Source organism: Anabrus simplex, chromosome 1, assembly GCF_040414725.1.
Source record: "Anabrus simplex isolate iqAnaSimp1 chromosome 1, ASM4041472v1, whole genome shotgun sequence".
In the NCBI taxonomy this organism is placed as follows: Eukaryota; Metazoa; Arthropoda; class Insecta; order Orthoptera; family Tettigoniidae; genus Anabrus; species Anabrus simplex.
This window is the reverse complement of record NC_090265.1, coordinates 1,096,773,476-1,096,792,026: the sequence shown is the minus strand read 5'-3', so window position 1 is coordinate 1,096,792,026 and position 18,551 is coordinate 1,096,773,476. Positions and strand designations below refer to the sequence as shown.

Genomic DNA, 18,551 nt, shown 5'->3' with positions numbered 1-18,551 from the left:
GTTCAGATGGGGCAAAAATTTATATCTTATGAATTTTATATCTTATAATGGGGCAGAAGCTTGTTGTTGCTCAACCGATTCCCCACTATCAGAAAACTTAATTGGGGAGAGGCAAGCACAGTACCCCTAGCGGGGCCGGCAGAAGAAACAAATACCATGCAGTATCAGTCAGTTAGGAATAAAGAAAACATGTGCATATGTAAAATATGCATACTCGTTCACGTCTCTTGGAAAATGAAAATAAGATTTAGATTGATTTTTCACAACACTGAATGTCCATACACTGCACACATACGGCCAGCCATGCTAAGGTAATTTCATAGCAGTACGATTGACTTAATACTCTTTAAAGGATCTGGAATACATCTAGTGGAGCACGAAGTTGCAGAGAACCCTCTGAAGAAACAATGCCCTGTTCTGGCAAGCTTCGTTGTAATGGGGCAGTCAAACACAAACAAAGAGAGAGATCTCCAAAAACCTACATCTCGAAATTTTAACGTAGATATCCTTAAGCAAAATAAAAACAGGATCATTGACCTAAATAACAGCATACAAAAGAAAGATCTGAACTCAGCAGCTCTCGGAATTGAGGACCTCATTAAATCCACAACCACAAGAATAACAAATAGAAGATTGCAAATCTGGTTCAACAAAGCATGTTACTTGGAAAAAGAAAACAGGTCCTGCATGCTCTTCAGATAGCAAAAATAAGTAACAACATAGAAGATATAGCAAACTATAGCCAACTCAGAAGAAAATATAAAGGCACCTTAAAGACGGTGCAGAAGGAGTACATTGAACTGCAAGCAAACAGAATGGTGATGGAAGCAAGGAAGTATCGCTATTTAGCATTAAAACCTAGAAAGTCACAGATAGCTGGTAAAATAGACATCAATGAGATAATCATCAAAATTCATCGGTATATTCAATGAAACCTAGTGGAGCAGAGTTCAAGGACTACATACTTTTCTCACAAGAAGAGATGCACAGAATCATACTCAGTCTGAAAGACAAGAAAGCACCAGGGCCGGATGGCATATATACTGAACACCTAAAGACAGCAGCGGACATTCTGTTGCCAACCATTACGAACCTCATGAATATGTGTCTACAAACAGGGGACATTCCAAAGGCATGGAAAACTTTAACAAAAATAAAAAAGGGTTAAGGAGACCCACAGGATCCCAACTCTTATACGGAGGGGGGGTCGCAATGGAGAACAACTTATTGAAGCTGCTTACAAAACTTGTAACAGATAGAGTAAGCAAAGAAATAAACACAAAAATCCTGGAAGAATTAATGTTAATGTTATTTGCTTTACGTCCCACTAACTACTTTTACGGTTTTTCGGAGACACCGAGGTGCCGGAATTTAGTCCTGCAGGAGTTCTTTTATGTGCCAGTAAATCTACCGACATGAGGCTGACGTATTTGAGCACCTTCAAATACCACCTGACTGAGCCAGGATCGAACCTGCCACGTTGGGGACAGAAGGCCAGCGTCTCAACCGTCTGAGCCATTCAGCCCGGCCCTGGAAGAGTAGTTTGGCTTCAGAAGAGGAAGAAGCACAATACAGGCAATAAGTGTAATCTAATAGACGATACAGATAACTCTCTCAGACAGCCAAATGGAAAGTTCCATGCTGTGTTCATCGACTTCATGAAGGCATTTGACACACTGAAGAGGATCATCATCTCCTGGAAATTTGATACTTTAGTTGAGGAAAATAAGTTTCTCTTTAATCTTGTCCATAACATGTTGAAGAGCAACAAAGTCATAATCTCAGACAACGTAGCAACATCCAAAGGGATTACTCAGACTAATGGCGTGCTGCAGGGGGATCCTCTCAGCTCTCTATTATTCAATGTTGCCACATATGATGTCATAAAAGCAATAAAAGAAAAGAGAGAGAGAGAGAGAGAGAGAGAGAGAGAGAGAGAGAGAGAGAGAGAGAGAGACAGACAGTAAGAATATATATGGTTAGAGGGTCAGAAGACTCGCAGAAAGAATTAAATGCTCTAGATGTCTGGATGGAAGCTAACCAATTAAAGGTCAATGTCAAAAAAGAGTGAATACATGATCTTCAAAAAAGGAGAGTGGGTTTCCTCACAGGACGAACTGACTTACAAGCAAGATGCACTACGAATTGTAAACAACTTCAAATATTTTGGCTTAACCATACATATGACTGCACGTTCCTACAGATTACATAAAGACAAAGAGCAACAGCGGCAATAAATGTGATACACAACATCAAACTTATCAACAGATTATCTCTGAAGACTACCATGGCTCTATTTGATGCCAAAATAATTCCTATCTTAACTTATGGAATAGAAATTATTGGGGATAAGCTAACAACGAACAATCTTAGAATGCTAGAAAAGGTCAAGGCACACTTCCTAAAGACTACCCTTGGTGTTTTTTAGATATACAAGATCAAGATTAATAGGCCTATGCAAACTTCTCAGAGAAACTTTCCTAACTGAAACGCTGAAATATAAACTACACTTACCCTCTATGGATAGTTAAAAGAGGGTACTGCAGGAAAGGGAAACAAAGAAAACCAAGATCTGAACAGAATTCTACTCTACAGAGGCCATGGTGGACACAAGTCAGGAGCTGCAACACTTCGTGACCTCAATAGCAGTACATGGATAACGCCACAGGGCTTGCAAGTTAAAATCCTTCCACAAGCCAGGAGATAAGAACGAGTGTGAATTCTGTGATAATCTCTGCGAACGCTACCACATTGTGAAGAGGAAAAAACTGCTGAAGTCTAAAATAGAGTTCTGTACGAACAATGAGTAAACCACTCGATACCACACAGATATTCTCTCTAATCAAAGCAAAATTTGTGTGCTCTATTACTATTATTATAATTTCATATTATACATGATCTTCCAAAAATTTCTGATAGAACTAAATGAGGCCACAACACTAGTTGCAAATCAAGGATTGTGGCGATGTTTAGTAAATTCTCAGAGGCTTGCAGACTGAACGCTGAAAGGCATAACAGTCTATAATGATAATGTATGCTGACTTGTAAATCACATTCTTATTTAAGAAATATGTATTTATATGTACTTATAATGTATCCTTGTTTTGCCATACGAAATAATAATAATAATGTATGTATGTATGTTAAAAGCTACTTTAATTACTATCACAACCCACAGTAGAATGCGGTCTGTCTAATAGTATCACTTCACTGCTGCTAAGGATGCTAAATACAGTTTTCACTAGTTTTTCTAAAAGCTGTCCTGTTTTGTTCTAGCATAAGGTCTTTGGTTGTTTTTCATAGAGGTTCCTCAAATGTTGAATTGGAGAAGGAATACATTTCTCCCACAGTTTATAAACATGACCATAATAGGTATTTTATGTTATCCTGTATTGACTTGCCTAATTTGACAGAGGCAACAATAATACAAACAGTGGCAAACAACATTTTTATCAGTGGCCATCTCGGATAATAAACCCATCTAAGGTGATGATACATATTTATAAGAGTGTAAAATATAGGAGGACCGAGCTTGATAGCTGCAGCCGCTTAAGTGTGGCCAGTATCCAGTATTCGGGAGATAGTAGGTTCGAACCCCACTGTCGGCAGCCCTGAAGATGGTTTTCCGTGGTTTCCCATTTTCACACCAGGCAAATGCTGGGGCTGTATCTTAATTAAGGCCACGGCCGCTTCCTTCCCACTCCTAGCCCTTCCCTGTCCTATCGTCGCCGTAAGACCTATCTGTGTCAGGCCGACGTAAAGCAACTAGCAAAAAAAAAAAATTTAAAAAATAAAAAATATAGGAGGAATTGTGAACTGTTCAAGAGTGTTTCAAAGTGTCCCATAAAGACTTTATAACAGACAATATCAAGAAAAGAACAGTGTATATATATCGGACAAAGTTAATATTATATAAAGCAATGTTTAATGTAAATATGGTACGATGTTAGTTCTCGGGATTTGGGGAAGGTTGATTTTGATGTTGTAACGTTGATGGTTAAAGTGAAGGAAAAGAAAATGGCATTGAAAGCATCTAAGACTGAAGAAGGTAGAAGAAAATATGTGGAGGCAAAGAATTTGACCAAGAAAGTAAGATCTTAAGGAAAAAAAAGAGAGATTGAGTAAACACCAGGCTTGTGAAGGATGAAGACGGCATATATTAACAAAGGCAGAAGAAATAAGGAATAGATGGAGAGAGTATTTTCAGAAGCTGCTGAACTGTCTGGGAGAATAAGGAGGTCCTTGATGATTGGCAAAAAAGAATAATCATCCCAATTTTGAAGAAAGGCGATAAGAAAGTATTGAAGAACTACTATCTGCGCACTTTTTATCGATAGATTTGTGTATGGGTTTGAGGAGTAAGGAGGGAGCAATTCTGGTTCCAGTAGTACTGCCAACTGAATGGAAATGAAATATGAATTGAATGGATAATATGATCGATCGATATGAATTTTTCTAAACCTTTGTTATCTTAAGCCAACAACTGTGTCACACATACATTATATAACATTTCTCGGTGCAAATCTTATTCCTAGAGTGAATTCTATAGTTTGGCTTTGCTGTGTAAATAACAACAGTACTAGGACGTAAAGTGTACGCCAGATGTCGCACAGCGATGCATAAGCGATTCATAGTTTGTGTTTCAAAGGTTGCCAGTACGAATCTCGAAGATTGCCGAGGTCAACCAATTCAGCACCAGGGTGTAAATCTATCCAGAAAAGGTGCGCAGATAGTACAGGGGAATTACTCTAATATCCCATGTTAATAAGATAATGGAGAGGATACTGGAAAGTAGCATAAGGTTGAGGGTTGAGGATCAGATACAGGAAAAATCAGTTTGGTTTCAGAAGTGGAAAGTCAACATTAGAGCCCATTTTCATTATGAGACAACTAATGGAAAAGCAATGGGAGTACGGGTATGAATTGGTGATGACATTCATTGACATTGAAAAGGCATATGACAGTATCCCCAGGACTAAAGTTTGGGTCAGTCTGGTGCAAAAAATAATTGGACAGGGATTAATAAAAATGATCATGGCAACGTACAAGGAAGGTTGTAGTTGCATGCAAACTTAAGTTGGCAGGACAAGTTGGTTCAAAATAACTAGTGGGCTGAGACAGGGAAGTGTTCTTTCAACAATCCTGTTTACAATAGTAATGAATGACATCATGAGAACAGCAAAAGCAGCACATGGAGGATGAGGAATGAAAATGTTGTTATTTACATATGATATTGTGATTTGGGGAGAAGACGACAGGAAGGTTCAGGAACAGTTGGAATGTGGTGAATGGGAAAATCGAAGAATGTGGACTGAAAATAATTGTAAAAAAGAGTAAAACTCTTGTAATGACTAGAGGGGAGAAAGAAGGGAAAGGTCAGATGAGACTTGCAGACAAGCCCCTGGAAGTAGTGGAAACGTTTAAATATCTGGGGAGTGAATTAATGGAGACTGGATGTTGAGATTATCAAGAGGATTCAAGCTGGAAGTTGTTTCTACCATAGTGTAAGAAACATGTAATGGGACAAAGATGTGCCAAGGGAAGCAGAGGAAACTATGTACAAGATGTATACTCTACAACAAAAGAACCGACCCACCGGCAAGGCGTTGTCCGATTGTAAGGAAATTACGTATGCAAAGACATTCGGACTGAACATGCAAATGATCAAAGTTTTGTGTCCAATGAATGAATAGCAGGAGCTCCTGCGCATCCGAACTGCGCATGCATCAGGTGTATATAAGGCGCGATTCTGAAGCATGTGCTCAAAGTAGCTGTTGCATTCGACTGCACTATTGTAACGTCGGCTGTAATAATGTCACGCCGAAGGATTCGTGCTCATTACGAGCAGATGTCAGAGTTTGAAAGAGGTCGTGTGATCAGATTGAAAGAAGTTGGTTGATTGAATCGAGCTGTTGCTGGACATTTGGGTCAAAGTGATGCAGCGATCAGACGATGCTGGCAAGCGTGGGTCAGCAACGGCAGGCATCAGCGTCAGGATGGCAGTGGTCGACCGAGTGCCACAACAGCACGGGCAGACAGAGCGATTGTCAGAACCCCTGTGACAGCACCGGAGTCGCCGTTATCAACGATCCAGCATGTGACCCGCACACGTGTCCACCATGACCATCAAAGATGCCTGAGGGAGAGGAATTTGCACTTGTGCCGCCCGTTACACCGCTTACCACTCACGCCAGTTCACCGTCAAGCCAGATTACAGAGCAACGTAGAACTGCCCTGACTGGGGACGTATAGTATTTAGTGATGAGTCCCATTTCCAACGGTGACCTGACAACAACCGCAGACATGTTTGGAGATGTGCAGGCCAGCGTGGGGATCCTGCCTTGACTATCGCACGCCACACAGCCCCACAACAGGGGGTGATGGTCTGGGGTGCCATCTCCTTTGATAGCCGGACCCCTCTGGTAGTCATTCCTGGCACACTGACACCACAGCGGTATGTTGATGACATTCTACAGCCGGTTGTGTTACCGTTCCTTCAGCAACATCCAGGCCTTACTTTCTAACAGGATAATGCCCGACCGCACACAGCACATGTTGCTATGAACTGTCTTCAAGCTTGCTCTATCCTTCCTTGGCCAGCTCGGTCGCCGGATCTCTCTCCCATAGAGCACATTTGGGATGTCATCGGAATGCAATTGCGAACATCCCAGAATGTCGCCAATTTAGCCCAACAGTTGGAGACCATTTGGTACGAAATTCCGCAGGACACCATCCGGGAACTTTATCATTCTATGCCATGTCAAGTGACAGCTTGCATCCAGGCCAGGGGGTGGACCAAAACCTTATTGACGTCCTCACTTTGTAACGCTCTAACTCTGCAATAAATCATTCTATATGTTATCAGTTTATGGCATAAGACTCGTAAGTCTTGGACTTGTTGAAAATATGAACTCAGAGACAGTATGTTTTTAACACAGTTTCATATTGTTAATATAATTTTAAATTGTGATGACATTGATAAACCTATATGATTGTCAATTTTTCCACAAACTTCTATCAGCTGATGATGACGCAGTGGGGCGTCAAAACTAGTACTGACTGAAATATATGTTTATTTAAAGATAAACATTTCATTGTTCCGTATTGAAAGTATTAACGTTAAAAATTAAATAATTGAAAAAGAGGTTCAACCTATTCAATACATAAAAGAAAGAAATGTAGTGATTACATTCTTATTTAATAGTAAATATAAATGGGACCGGTTTCGACCCTAGTCCATTCTACTTTGGCGTTCGAGACCGCAGCGCATGACCTGGAATGTGCCGCGCTGATCACCGGGAGCTGGCAGTTTGCTTCTACAAATCTATTCGTCTGCGACTTCAAGTTAATTATGATCTTCATATATTATTTGATAGTGTTGTGACTTTGTGCCTGACAGAGTGTGGAAACTGACCCATTTGACCGTTCTCCAATATTCATAAACATTGTGAGACTTCGTCTATCATTGCGTGTGCCATACTAACATTCTCAATATTACGTACTGTTTTCTTCTAAGTGACTCACAATTTCTACCCCCATCGTTAATTTATGTTTCATCTTATACCGATCCAGAATTTACTTAATCTTTTTCTTTTTCATATGCATTGTTTCACATGTTTTTACGGCTGACGATGACCTGGACTAGGGTCGAAACCGGTCCCATTTATATTTACTATTAAATAAGAATGTAATCACTACATTTCTTTCTTTTATGTATTGAATAGGTTGAACCTCTTTTTCAATTACGTGAAATATATGTTGTTATGACATCTACGCAACAATTTTTACATATTGAATAAGGTGGACCGAAAATTATAATAAAAGTTGTAATGGTCAAGTTTGTCGAATTTGCCTAAAGCTATTAGACCTACAGAAATTATTTAAAATAGTTTATGTTAGGTCCACCTTGTCAATATACTTGACTTCACTGATGAAGGGGATGCATATTGTTCCTGAAACATGCTAGAATAATTTTCAATCAATAAAAGTGTATTGACCGGGTGAGTTGACCATGAGGTTAGAGGCGCGCAGCTGTGAGCTTGCCTCCAGGAGATATTGGGTTCAAACCCCACTACTGTCGGCAGCCCTGAAGATGGTTTTCTGTGGTTTCCCATTTTCACACCAGGCAAATGCTGGGGCTGTACCTTAGTGAAGGTCACAGCCACTTCCTTCCCATTCCTAAGACTTTCCTATCCCATTGTCGCCAAAAGACCTATCTGCGTTGGTGTGACATAAAGCAAATAGCAAAAGTGTACTGATAAGATGGACACAACAAAAATTATTTTAAATAGTTTCTATAATAGATTTATTCCCACAGGTTGGAGGCTTACACAGAACATTACTTGCAGGGTTAGTAAATACATCGGTGTAATCTATTGATACTTAGGCTTGCTTACTTACCTACTTACTAACTTACAGTTATAACTCTCAACAACTAAGATGATGGTGGTGATTATTGTTTTAAGAGGAAGTAAGTTACTGCTACGCAACCATCCTAATAACAGCCAAGAATTCATGAAAGGATCCTAAGCATGTCAGCAGCTTCACCAAAGCTAACAAGTTGCATTTAACTGTATTAGATAGTAACAGTCCTAATGTTCGGAGGACTCTTATTTATTTCCCATAGCAGAACTAAGACACTACCGTACTTCATTGCGGATGAACTGGCACCTGTGCACTATTGTTTCTTCTCAAGGCACCCTTCACCGATTGACATGCGCGGATAGTGTTCCTTGAAAGATGAGAAACCTGTCGGCAACAATGAGCGATCACAGCAGAACCACTCCTTAATGCTGACTAGTCTACAACTGGTCAACTGGTGGATCAGGTCATAGTGATGTCTGTACATTTCAAATTGTGCTCATCAGGATTCGACAAGTCCACTGAAGCATTATATACTTAACCTAAAATGAACTGATACTTCGAAAGTTCATAAACTATAATATGATTCGCGTATTAAAGATAAAACACTCAGACGTTGAATAATACCCTATATATCATCCGTGAATTGACAATCATTTGAGAGGAAAATACAATTTCACTTACAAGCTTAACCTCAATGTTCGTTGCTTGTGCGTCAATAGCATTTTCAACCAATTCCTTAACAACACTTGAAACTGATGTTATTACTTGAGAGCTAGATATAAGCTTCCTAGTAGATGCTGGTAGCTGTACAACAGCCATGCTTCATAGATAACAAATTATTTGCCATAAATATCACTTTGCAGTAAATGGGACACACTGCAAGTAACTTAGATTTGGCGGTAATTCGCGATATGGTAACGATAACTGTCGATAGTTTGTTATCGAGCAATCTCTCGACCAAGACCAACTCAAACCATTGCTCAAACCAACTACAATACCGTCTCGATACTACAACTAGGACTTCCGCGCCAAATTGTTTTCGATTTCGAATTTGGTTGACGTATGGCGCAGTGTGACATTTTGCTTGTGATTAAACAGTTCTGTATCCTACGTGTTTAGTAAGTTATTGTAAGTGCGAATTCATTAAAAATGTATATACATCCTTTTATGTTTATAATGTGACTGCTTTCATATAAATTTTGTCCTTAACATGACATCTGCTGTTTGTAAACCTTATGGAACTTGGAAATTTCCTACACCAGTTATTAACAAAATATTTTTCTAGTGAATTATCAACCGTTTGGTACGATATTTCGATTACAACATGATCCTTTTGCTGTTATTTCAATAAATTTACGTTAGGAGAGAATGGAAAATTTGTTACAGGATTATTGTGAGATTTAGTAGGCTTACCTATTAATAAATAAAGCCGCCTGTTGCCATTTCTTGACAATATTGAAGTTGCTGGGCTATGGGTGGTGGTGAATAATGACATTTGGAGCACAAATAGTGTCTGAGTGTTATGAAAGGTGTTGCTCATAGGGTCAGTCGCGCTGCAGTGGCACATTCTGGCCCAGTGAGGAAAGTAGTGGCAAACTACCCCACTCCTCATCTTGCCTAGTACACCTCATTTGGGCTCTGCCATTGATTTTAGCTGTTTCCCTATAATTGCATAGCCTTTGATGGTGCTATTTGCAGATCCAACCAGCCTCTGGGCTGATGACCTAACAGACAGACCTAAATAAAGGAGTATGAAGACTAGTAAGGAGTTTTATGGTTCGTGAAATGTGTCGTCTATAGATACCACACAATTTGTTCCCATTTTTTCTTTTGTAATGGATTTAGAGCGATCACATTGGAACTGTTGACCTCGGTGCCTTTGAACTGAATCATAATTCAAAGTGATCAGCTGTACATAAAAAGTATTGCCTGTGACTTGGATGGCTAAATATAGGAGACTTTGTTGATTGCTTCTGCAGCTTAATTTTGTTTTTTCTAGGTTATTTTCATAAAACAAATTTGGGAATGGTGGAAATACTATGAAGATGACCACAGTGTTATTGCAAAGTACCATATGCTTTAGACACTTGAGTACCATAACACCTGTTTATTGGGCAGTCCAGGGAATTCCAAGCATCTTAATGTCATTAGGCTACCCCTTTTTCAAAGCAAACTTAGTCGTTCTTTCCAAGTTCCAAAAACTAGGTAAACAACTGATAGGGAATCTGTCACCTGGGTGACAGCCATAAATACAGATAATTGATCAGCCTGTATTGGTGCATTAAAGACCTATATCATACAGAGTTACATTACCTAAGATGTTTTTCATGTTACCTCTTTCCTTGTGAATTTTTTTCTTATTTATCAAACCATTGTTATTTTTCAGCAACAAGCTTCAGTGTATAGGCTATTATTTAGCAATACCTGCACTTCCTTCTTTTCTGTATTAGCATTCATTAAGTTACGTATAGTGATAATGAAAGTTCTGTAGAAAATTATACCAACTTTAGGCTACTGTTTGTTTCAATCATGCAAGTATTCCTATTCTGTGACTCAGTGGTGGCACTTCCATTGACCATCGTATGTTTAGTTTGAAGTTGGTATGAATTCTTTGGAATGCTTTATTTTAGGAATCAATTTGTAAAATAGAATCTGCATATTTCTCCATTTATTCACAGTTTCTCCACCGACGGTAGTAATTTATTAATCTTTCCCTTGTTGCTGCTTGTGTCATCAGTCCATAGACTAGTAGGAAGCTACATTCCATGCCATATGAGTATGAAGACTAGTAAGGAGTTTGGTCCTCTTATACTCTTTATCAGAAATTCTCTCTCTCTTTAATTTCAGTGATGGTTAGCAGCAAGCCTTAATATCTGCCCTATTGTACAAACTTTATATCTGCTCTTAGGCTAAATGAAGTGACCCGCATTTTCTCTCATTTATGTTCTGTTCAGGTCTTTGCCTCCCCATAGTATTCCTTCCCCACACTCTTTCTTCCAAAACTAAGTGGTCATCTCCCAGAGGTTTCAGATGTATTTTCATTCTCTTTCCTGCAGTGGCCAAACTCTAATAGATCTTCTTTTCTCACTAATTTATTAATGAGGGGGATGGCACACAATGTGCATGATAATGCACTTATTTTTCTATGCAGAACTTATGGATGTAGCTGTTTTTATGCTTTAGCTCGTGATGCTTTTCATAAAGCATTTTACACAGTTTGGTCCTGATTTGTGAATGCATCTGTTCTACAAAGTCTGTGGTGGAAGCAATGTACTGCAAGCTGGGTCAAAAGATGGTGCAACAGATAGTTCACCTACTTCCAATCCTCTGAGGTCATGGTGGTGAAAAAGAAAATTAGCCACTTTCTTCTTCTGAATTTCCCATTCTAGGTACGATCTCACGTCCATAAGTAGCTATAGGGAGGATTTTATCACTGCTTCCATGGACAGTCTTTGATGTCATGCACTACTTTGACTGCCATGATGGTCCTGTCTAATAGGTCTTTTCCCATACTTGCAGAGGGTTTTATCTGGGAAATACAGCCTTCTTGGCGTTCAAGATCTTGTATGGGTGTTGTTCCGCTTCTTGTCCTGATCCTCTTGGTATTTTGTCTTCCTCCTCTTTAACAAATTTCTACCGGATTGTGTATTGAATTGAAGATTTTCTGGAGTCAGATCAGCCCTGATAGCATGTAGGTTGTTCAGAGTAGTCTTTCTTGCTGCAGTGTGTAGCGTGTTGTGAACTGTTATCTGCAGGCGTCGGGGAATTTTAGTGAGACCACGAGTGGAGGGGATTAATGAGGGTGGGGTTGAGGTTCTGGTCATGGGTGACTCAGTTGTCAGGCATATGGGGAAAGTATGTGAAGGAAATGAAAGCATGGTAGAGGGTTGTCCAGGAATTAGGTTAAGATGGATATTTAGGAAAATAGGAAGAGGGTAAGGATAAGATGGTAATTTTCCACCTTGATACCAATAACATAAGGCAGGGCCTCTCAGGGTGCATGCACTGTTGCACTGGATGGCGCAAGATGCAGGAGATGACTTTACTAGGTTGACCAGAATGCAAACCCCCTTCCTATTTTGTTACACCAGTCTCACCCGTTCGGCCTATCTCTGCTTTCGTCACCTTCCCTGCTGTTTCTCCCCTAACTGTGAAATGTTTATGTGCAGTGAGTAGACAGACTCAGTTCTGTGGGACAAGGTACCAGTGTTAAAAAACTCTTCTTTCCACTTCCTAGGCCTTTCCTATCCCATCGTCGCCATAAGACCTATCTGTGTTGGTGCGACGTAAAGCAAATAGTAATTGTTAACCTATTTCCAAAATAGTTAAAATACATTTTTTAAACAGTTATTCTGTATTTATTAAAATGTATAAATCCCAAATTACTTCTTGCGATATAATGCTAAGATACACCATCTTTTCAAATGCATTTCATGAGGTTGTGAAGGAAACCTCTGTATCACAGCATCTATTAATGCAGCATACGCCAGACTGCTTACTACATTTCCACCTAACTGAATCCCTCCCTGGCACTTTATACCTTTCAGCAGATGATCCATGTAAACTACGAACAACAAAGGTGAAAGATTACAGTCTACTCTAATGCCTGTAAGTACCCTGAACCAAGAACTCATTCTACCATCAATTCTCACTGCAGCCCAATTGTCAACATAAATGACTTGGATTGATTGTAATAATCTACAAAGTTATCCATAGTCTACTTCTCTTACCCTCCATAACAGAGACCATTATTCTCCTAGGTAACCTATCCTCCTTCATTTGCCTCGCATGACTCCACCACCGAAGCCAGTTTTGTGTAGTTTCGTCCATCAAGTTCATTCCTAACTTAGTATTTATCTCCTCATTCCAATACCCTCCTGGTGAACATTTATTCCCTAGGTACCCTTTCGCATGCTTTCTCTAGATGTACGAAACATAAAAAGAACTGTCTATTCCTCTCGTAGCATTTTTAAATTACGTGGCGCATACTGAAAATTTGATCCTGACACCCCCTGTGCGGTCTGAAACCAGCCATCCGGCTCTGTGGCTAAATGGTTAGGCGTGCTGGAGTTTGGTCCAGAGAGTCCCGGGTTCGATTTCCGTTCGGGTCGGGGATTTTAACCTTCATTGGTTAATTGCAGTGGCTCCAGGAGATGAATGTGTGTGCCATCTTTATCATTAGAATTCATCATTAGTGGGGCCCCATTCTCATAGACGCGCAGGTCGCCTATACAGCGTCATCTTGAAAGACCTGCGCCATGCCTCCTCGGAGGCCACACGCCATTAACCATTAAATTATTTATGCAGCCAGTGACAAGCATATAGTTCTGCCCGAACGTTATGATGTTAAAAAATAATCTGAAGACAGTACTGTAAAATGATTCTTCTTCTGCTTCTTAATTTATTTATTTGGTTCTGCTTTCGCGTTATATCCAGCCACTAGTCTTTTTATCGAGTAAAGCCAAAACTATGAAGGATGGTATGTTAATTGTAAAGGAGGGGGATAAGAAATTAGCTGAAAGAACATACGTAGGTATCATACACAGTGTCAAAAATAAAACAAAAAGAACTAGGGATAGAGAATGTACTCTTCACAGCAGTGTGATCCATCACGGCGGCTATCTACATCACAAACATGGACGGATTAATACATATGGAATGTGGTCTTAGATTCTAATAATGGCTTCAAACAAAAACATAGAAAGGAATTCAGTGACAGAGGACCATAGAAAGGAATTCAGTGACAGAGGACCATGGAAAGGAATTCAGTGACAGAGGACCACTGTAAAATGATTGAATATATATATATAAACATCACACATATTCCCGTTTCTTATGGTCAGCTGTTGACGAAGGTGCCTCTAAGTAGTTCCCATAATTTCCACCAGCAGCAGCACATTGCTATATATACGGAGCCTATAGGAGCCATGGCTTGCTTTACCGGTGATTAATACCATTATGAGTAGCTGGTGACGTGGATTTTGGACCCCTTTTGATAAGTATCATCCCGGTACTTAAGGCATTGTGAATAGGATCCACTGATTGCTTTTGTTTCACAATCATTTTTTCATCATTCATTGTAGACTTATCAGTGGATACATTTTAAAATTTTAATTTTCATTTCGTTCACCTCGTACCATTAAGAGCCGATGACCTAGCCCCTTTAATCAACAATCATCGTCATCAATAGCACGAATTAAGCCAGACCAGAAAGCATTGTACCTGACTTACACTAGCACTGCCCATTGCTGTCTGTCCGATGACATGACGCATCGCTTCACCATGGCAACACATTCCAAGCCAGAGTGGGCCAGCCCTTTTATGGTCTTGGCAATGAACAATCAAATTATAACAGGAATTTCTTATTCTCACTAGCTCTAAGTCATGGTGTTCTGTTGTACTGGTCTGGACTGAATATCTTGTTTGTGTCTTTGTATTATATTGAATTTCTGGTTATAACTGTTGAACATGAAAGTTTGATCATTGAACATCTGAAATGGATTCTACGATAAAAAGTCTACTGTAAGCCTATTCTAAATATCAATGCATATCCCATGCGTCTTGCCTATGTGGTGTGACAGAACTCAGAGACCCCAGATCACTGGACTTCCCCTCTCATCCTTCTCACTCTTCCTGGTCAAACAATGTTCCTTAACTTGCCTTCATCTGACAGAGGACCTAGCATTTCCAAGCTCAAGTGCTTTGCCCCGGATGAGATGATGCCTCCTGTTTTTGGAATCTAGTATTTCTGTCAAGTAAAATAGAAAGAGAAATAATAATAATATCTCCGAAAATCTTCAAAAGTAGTTAGTGGGATGTAAAAGAAATAAAATAATAATAATAATAATAATAACAATAATAATAATAATATTGTTATTGGTTTAATGTCTCATAAATTACTACTACAAATTTTGATGTCACAGAGGTGCCAGAGTATTTTTCCCATAGGAGTTCTTTAATGTGCCAGTAAATCTACTGACACGAGGCTGATGTATTTGAGCACCTTCAAATACCACCAGACTGAGCTGGGATTGAACCCGCAGCTGGAGCTCAGAAGGCCAGTGCTCAACCGCTTGAGCTACCCACCCCAGTGAGACCGTTTTTACATAGAGGTTATTTGAGTTCTAGGCCAGTAGGACAGTAGCCATGCTCACTGTACTGCCATATTATAATATTATTGAAATACTTACTATGATGAATAGACAGTAATTTTCGTGCAGGGCTAAGCCCCGAATGCCCCAAAGGATGAGACACCCTAGTAGATGCTCAAATACTTCAGCCTCATGTCGGTAGATTTACTGGCACTTAAAAAACTCCTGCAGGAGTAAATTGTGGCACCTTGTCATCTGCAAAAACCATAAAAATAATTGGTAGGACATAAAGCTAATATATACATATCTTTATTACCCACCCTAGTATACACCATCAGCTTACAGGTAATGAAGACAGAACGAAACAAAAACAAAAAAAATAGCCACGGCATCTCTCTTAAAAACTACTTAACTAAATTAACTACATCTACACAGTATCATCCCACACGTGTGCGGATAGCCAGCACACATGCAGGATGCCACTGCACTACAAACTACCCTAATCACCTACTCCTACCCACCACCTAAAAAAATTTATGGACTAGTCGCTGCGCCAGCCCCGGTATGGAATGCCCACCAACCCGATTGACGCAGCCACCAGCCTCGCCACGTGAGAACGGATACCATATCTCACCGATACTTGCTGACACTGTGTTCCTTCCCTATCTTGCATGGCAAGCTACCTATGGCGGGAACCCAACCCATCACGCCGTAAAGCCAATAACATTATTATTAAAGGTATTCGTAAAATGTGCAGGAGACCTGTGGTAGAGTATCAGGTAGAAAGAATGGAAAGTAGGCAACCTGGTGGAAGCAGCAAAAAAAAAAATAATTCAAATGGCTTGGGAGAAAGTGAAAAAGAAGCAGAAAATTGGTCAGTATATCAAGAAGCCAAGGAAGTGTGCTGAAAAGGATGTACATGAGAGAAAAGGGAATTTTGGGGAAATTTCACAGACACTTTGCTGGATATTAAAGGCAGTAAAAAGGTGTATGATTTGATAAAGAACAGAGTAAAAATTAGAGATGATAGTAAGTTTGCAATGACAGAAGCACGACAGATTTTGACACACCCCAGAGGTCTGGGAAAAGCGGTAGGAGGACAAAGATTAAGTGAGAACTGAAAGGATTCATTTTAGAAAGATCTCCTATAATCGCTATATCTTGCTTTTAACTGCTCTCTATTGGTTGGGAAAAGAATAAATTGAAAATATAGTTGCTCTTTTTTTTTTCCAAGTTGCTTTACGTCGCACCAACAGAGATAGGTCTTATTGTTGATTAACTTAATCATAATAGGTATTTTATTTGATCCTGTATTGACTTGTCTGAATCTATTAAAGAAACTATTTACTTAAGTGCGGCCAGTATCCAGTAATCGGAAGATAGTGGGTTCGAACCCCACTGTCGGCAGCGCTGAAGATGGTTTTCCGTGGTTTCCCATTTTCACACCAGGCAAATGCTGGGGCTGTACCTTAATAAGGCCATGGCCGATTCCTTCCCCTTCGTAGGCATTTCCTCTCCCATCGTCACCATAAGACATATCTGTGTCGGTGCGACATAAAGCTAATAACAAGAAGAAACTATTTAAAATAGTCCTGAAACATGTATGATAAAACAAATTATTTTCAATCATTAAAAGTGTATTGACAAGGTGGACCCTACATAAACTATTTTAAGTAGTTTCTTTAATATAGAGCGTTCCAACCTTAAATTGCAGTACAGCAGTAATGGGATAATTCCGTCTCTTTCCTTCTCCCATGTCCTACTCTAATGCAGCGGGTTTGCCAAATATCCGTGAATCAGAATGTTATTGGTTAAAATGGGTGCATATTGTGTTATGTACAGAATTTCAAGGCGCATTTGATGCCGTTAACAAAAAAAAAAAAAATGTAAAAAAATAATTTAGTGTGAAAATGGTAATATAAAGTTTCGCTAAATGCAAAATCTTCATTGCATAGAACTTATCATGCCATAACTCCTATTTTATAATCATTATTTTCCTAATTTTTTCACTGCTGGTAAAGAAACATTTCAGCTCAATGTAGATAAGTTTATTTTTAAATTTAAATGATAACAAAATGCAGTATATGCGTTTATTGTCAGTCATGTTCAGGGAATTTTATGTGTAGGCACGAAAAAGTCAGTCGCTGGCCAGCGTCTTTCCTATTGAATTTGCGTGGGGGGTCAAAGCGAGGCGAATGGTCCTCAGATATGGAAGTTGTTTTTAAAACAATCCCGAAGTTCCTATCTTGCTTAGTTATTAATTTCTGACAGGAAGAATATCTCCTTGAATTTTGGTGTCGCGTGTGACTCGGCTGGCTGTCTGGCTGGCTGGCTGAAGTACCGGTAGTGATCTCCCAAACATGCGCTTTTAACATTTCCAGACAGTCGCATGCAGTGCAGTGCTCATTTCGTCAGTAGTATGTATAATAGTGATTAAGTACATATCAGTGACATATCGTTGCTGCCGGGACGAAACCTCCTATGTGAAATATTTTACCTTAGAACTTTGGCCGGTAAGGTTCTGTCATCTAAGGTGCAATATTGTGTGAACATTGTCAAGGCATTCTCGCTCTTCATAATGTATGTGCTGCGGGTCAGTATATCTCCAAAAATATTATCACATAGGAGGTTTCTTTCCGGCAACGACGATATGTACAATTTTTGAGGGAAAGTGTATTTCGATTGTGTGCTTCGTGAGTTCGTGCTCGTGCGTGGGGATGTACTTTCAAAGAAAATGTGCAGAAGGATCATGACGTGGTTAAAGCAAAGCAAACGCTCTTCGAATATGGAAGTTATTTTTAAATCATACCTCAAGTCCCTATCTCGTTATCTCTTAATTTATGACAGGGAGAACGTCTCGTTTGTTTAATTTTCAGGAGTTACTTGGCTGGCTGAGCTTTTAAATATACTGGCAGCCGTGTGCAGTGGTGTTCATTTAATCAGTATTATAAGATTGATTAAATAAAATCAGTGATATGTAATATTTAATGGCATGTGGCCTCCGAAGAGGCCGAGTACAGGTCTTTCCAGTGTTGACGCAGCATAGGCGACCTGCGCATCTATAAGAATGGGGCCCTTACCTGTGATGAATTCTAA

General features: G+C 39.6%; 1 protein-coding gene and 1 long non-coding RNA gene across 2 annotated transcripts in view; one reads left to right on the top strand and one right to left on the bottom strand.

Moving 5' to 3' along the window:
* The window catches only part of LOC136858043 (PMS1 protein homolog 1), a 154,365-nt gene extending 145,116 nt beyond the window's left edge, over nt 1-9,249 (bottom strand). The window contains exon 1 of the mRNA XM_067137277.2: nt 9,046-9,249. Coding sequence (XP_066993378.2) covers nt 9,046-9,183 — 138 coding nt within the window. The 5' untranslated portion in view covers nt 9,184-9,249. The remainder of the gene's footprint in view (nt 1-9,045) is intronic.
* Nucleotides 9,250-9,413: 164 nt separating this feature from the next.
* The window catches only part of LOC137501357 (uncharacterized), a 29,855-nt gene continuing 20,717 nt past the window's right edge, over nt 9,414-18,551 (top strand). The window contains exon 1 of the long non-coding RNA XR_011018508.1: nt 9,414-9,492. This is a non-coding gene — a long non-coding RNA (uncharacterized lncRNA). The remainder of the gene's footprint in view (nt 9,493-18,551) is intronic.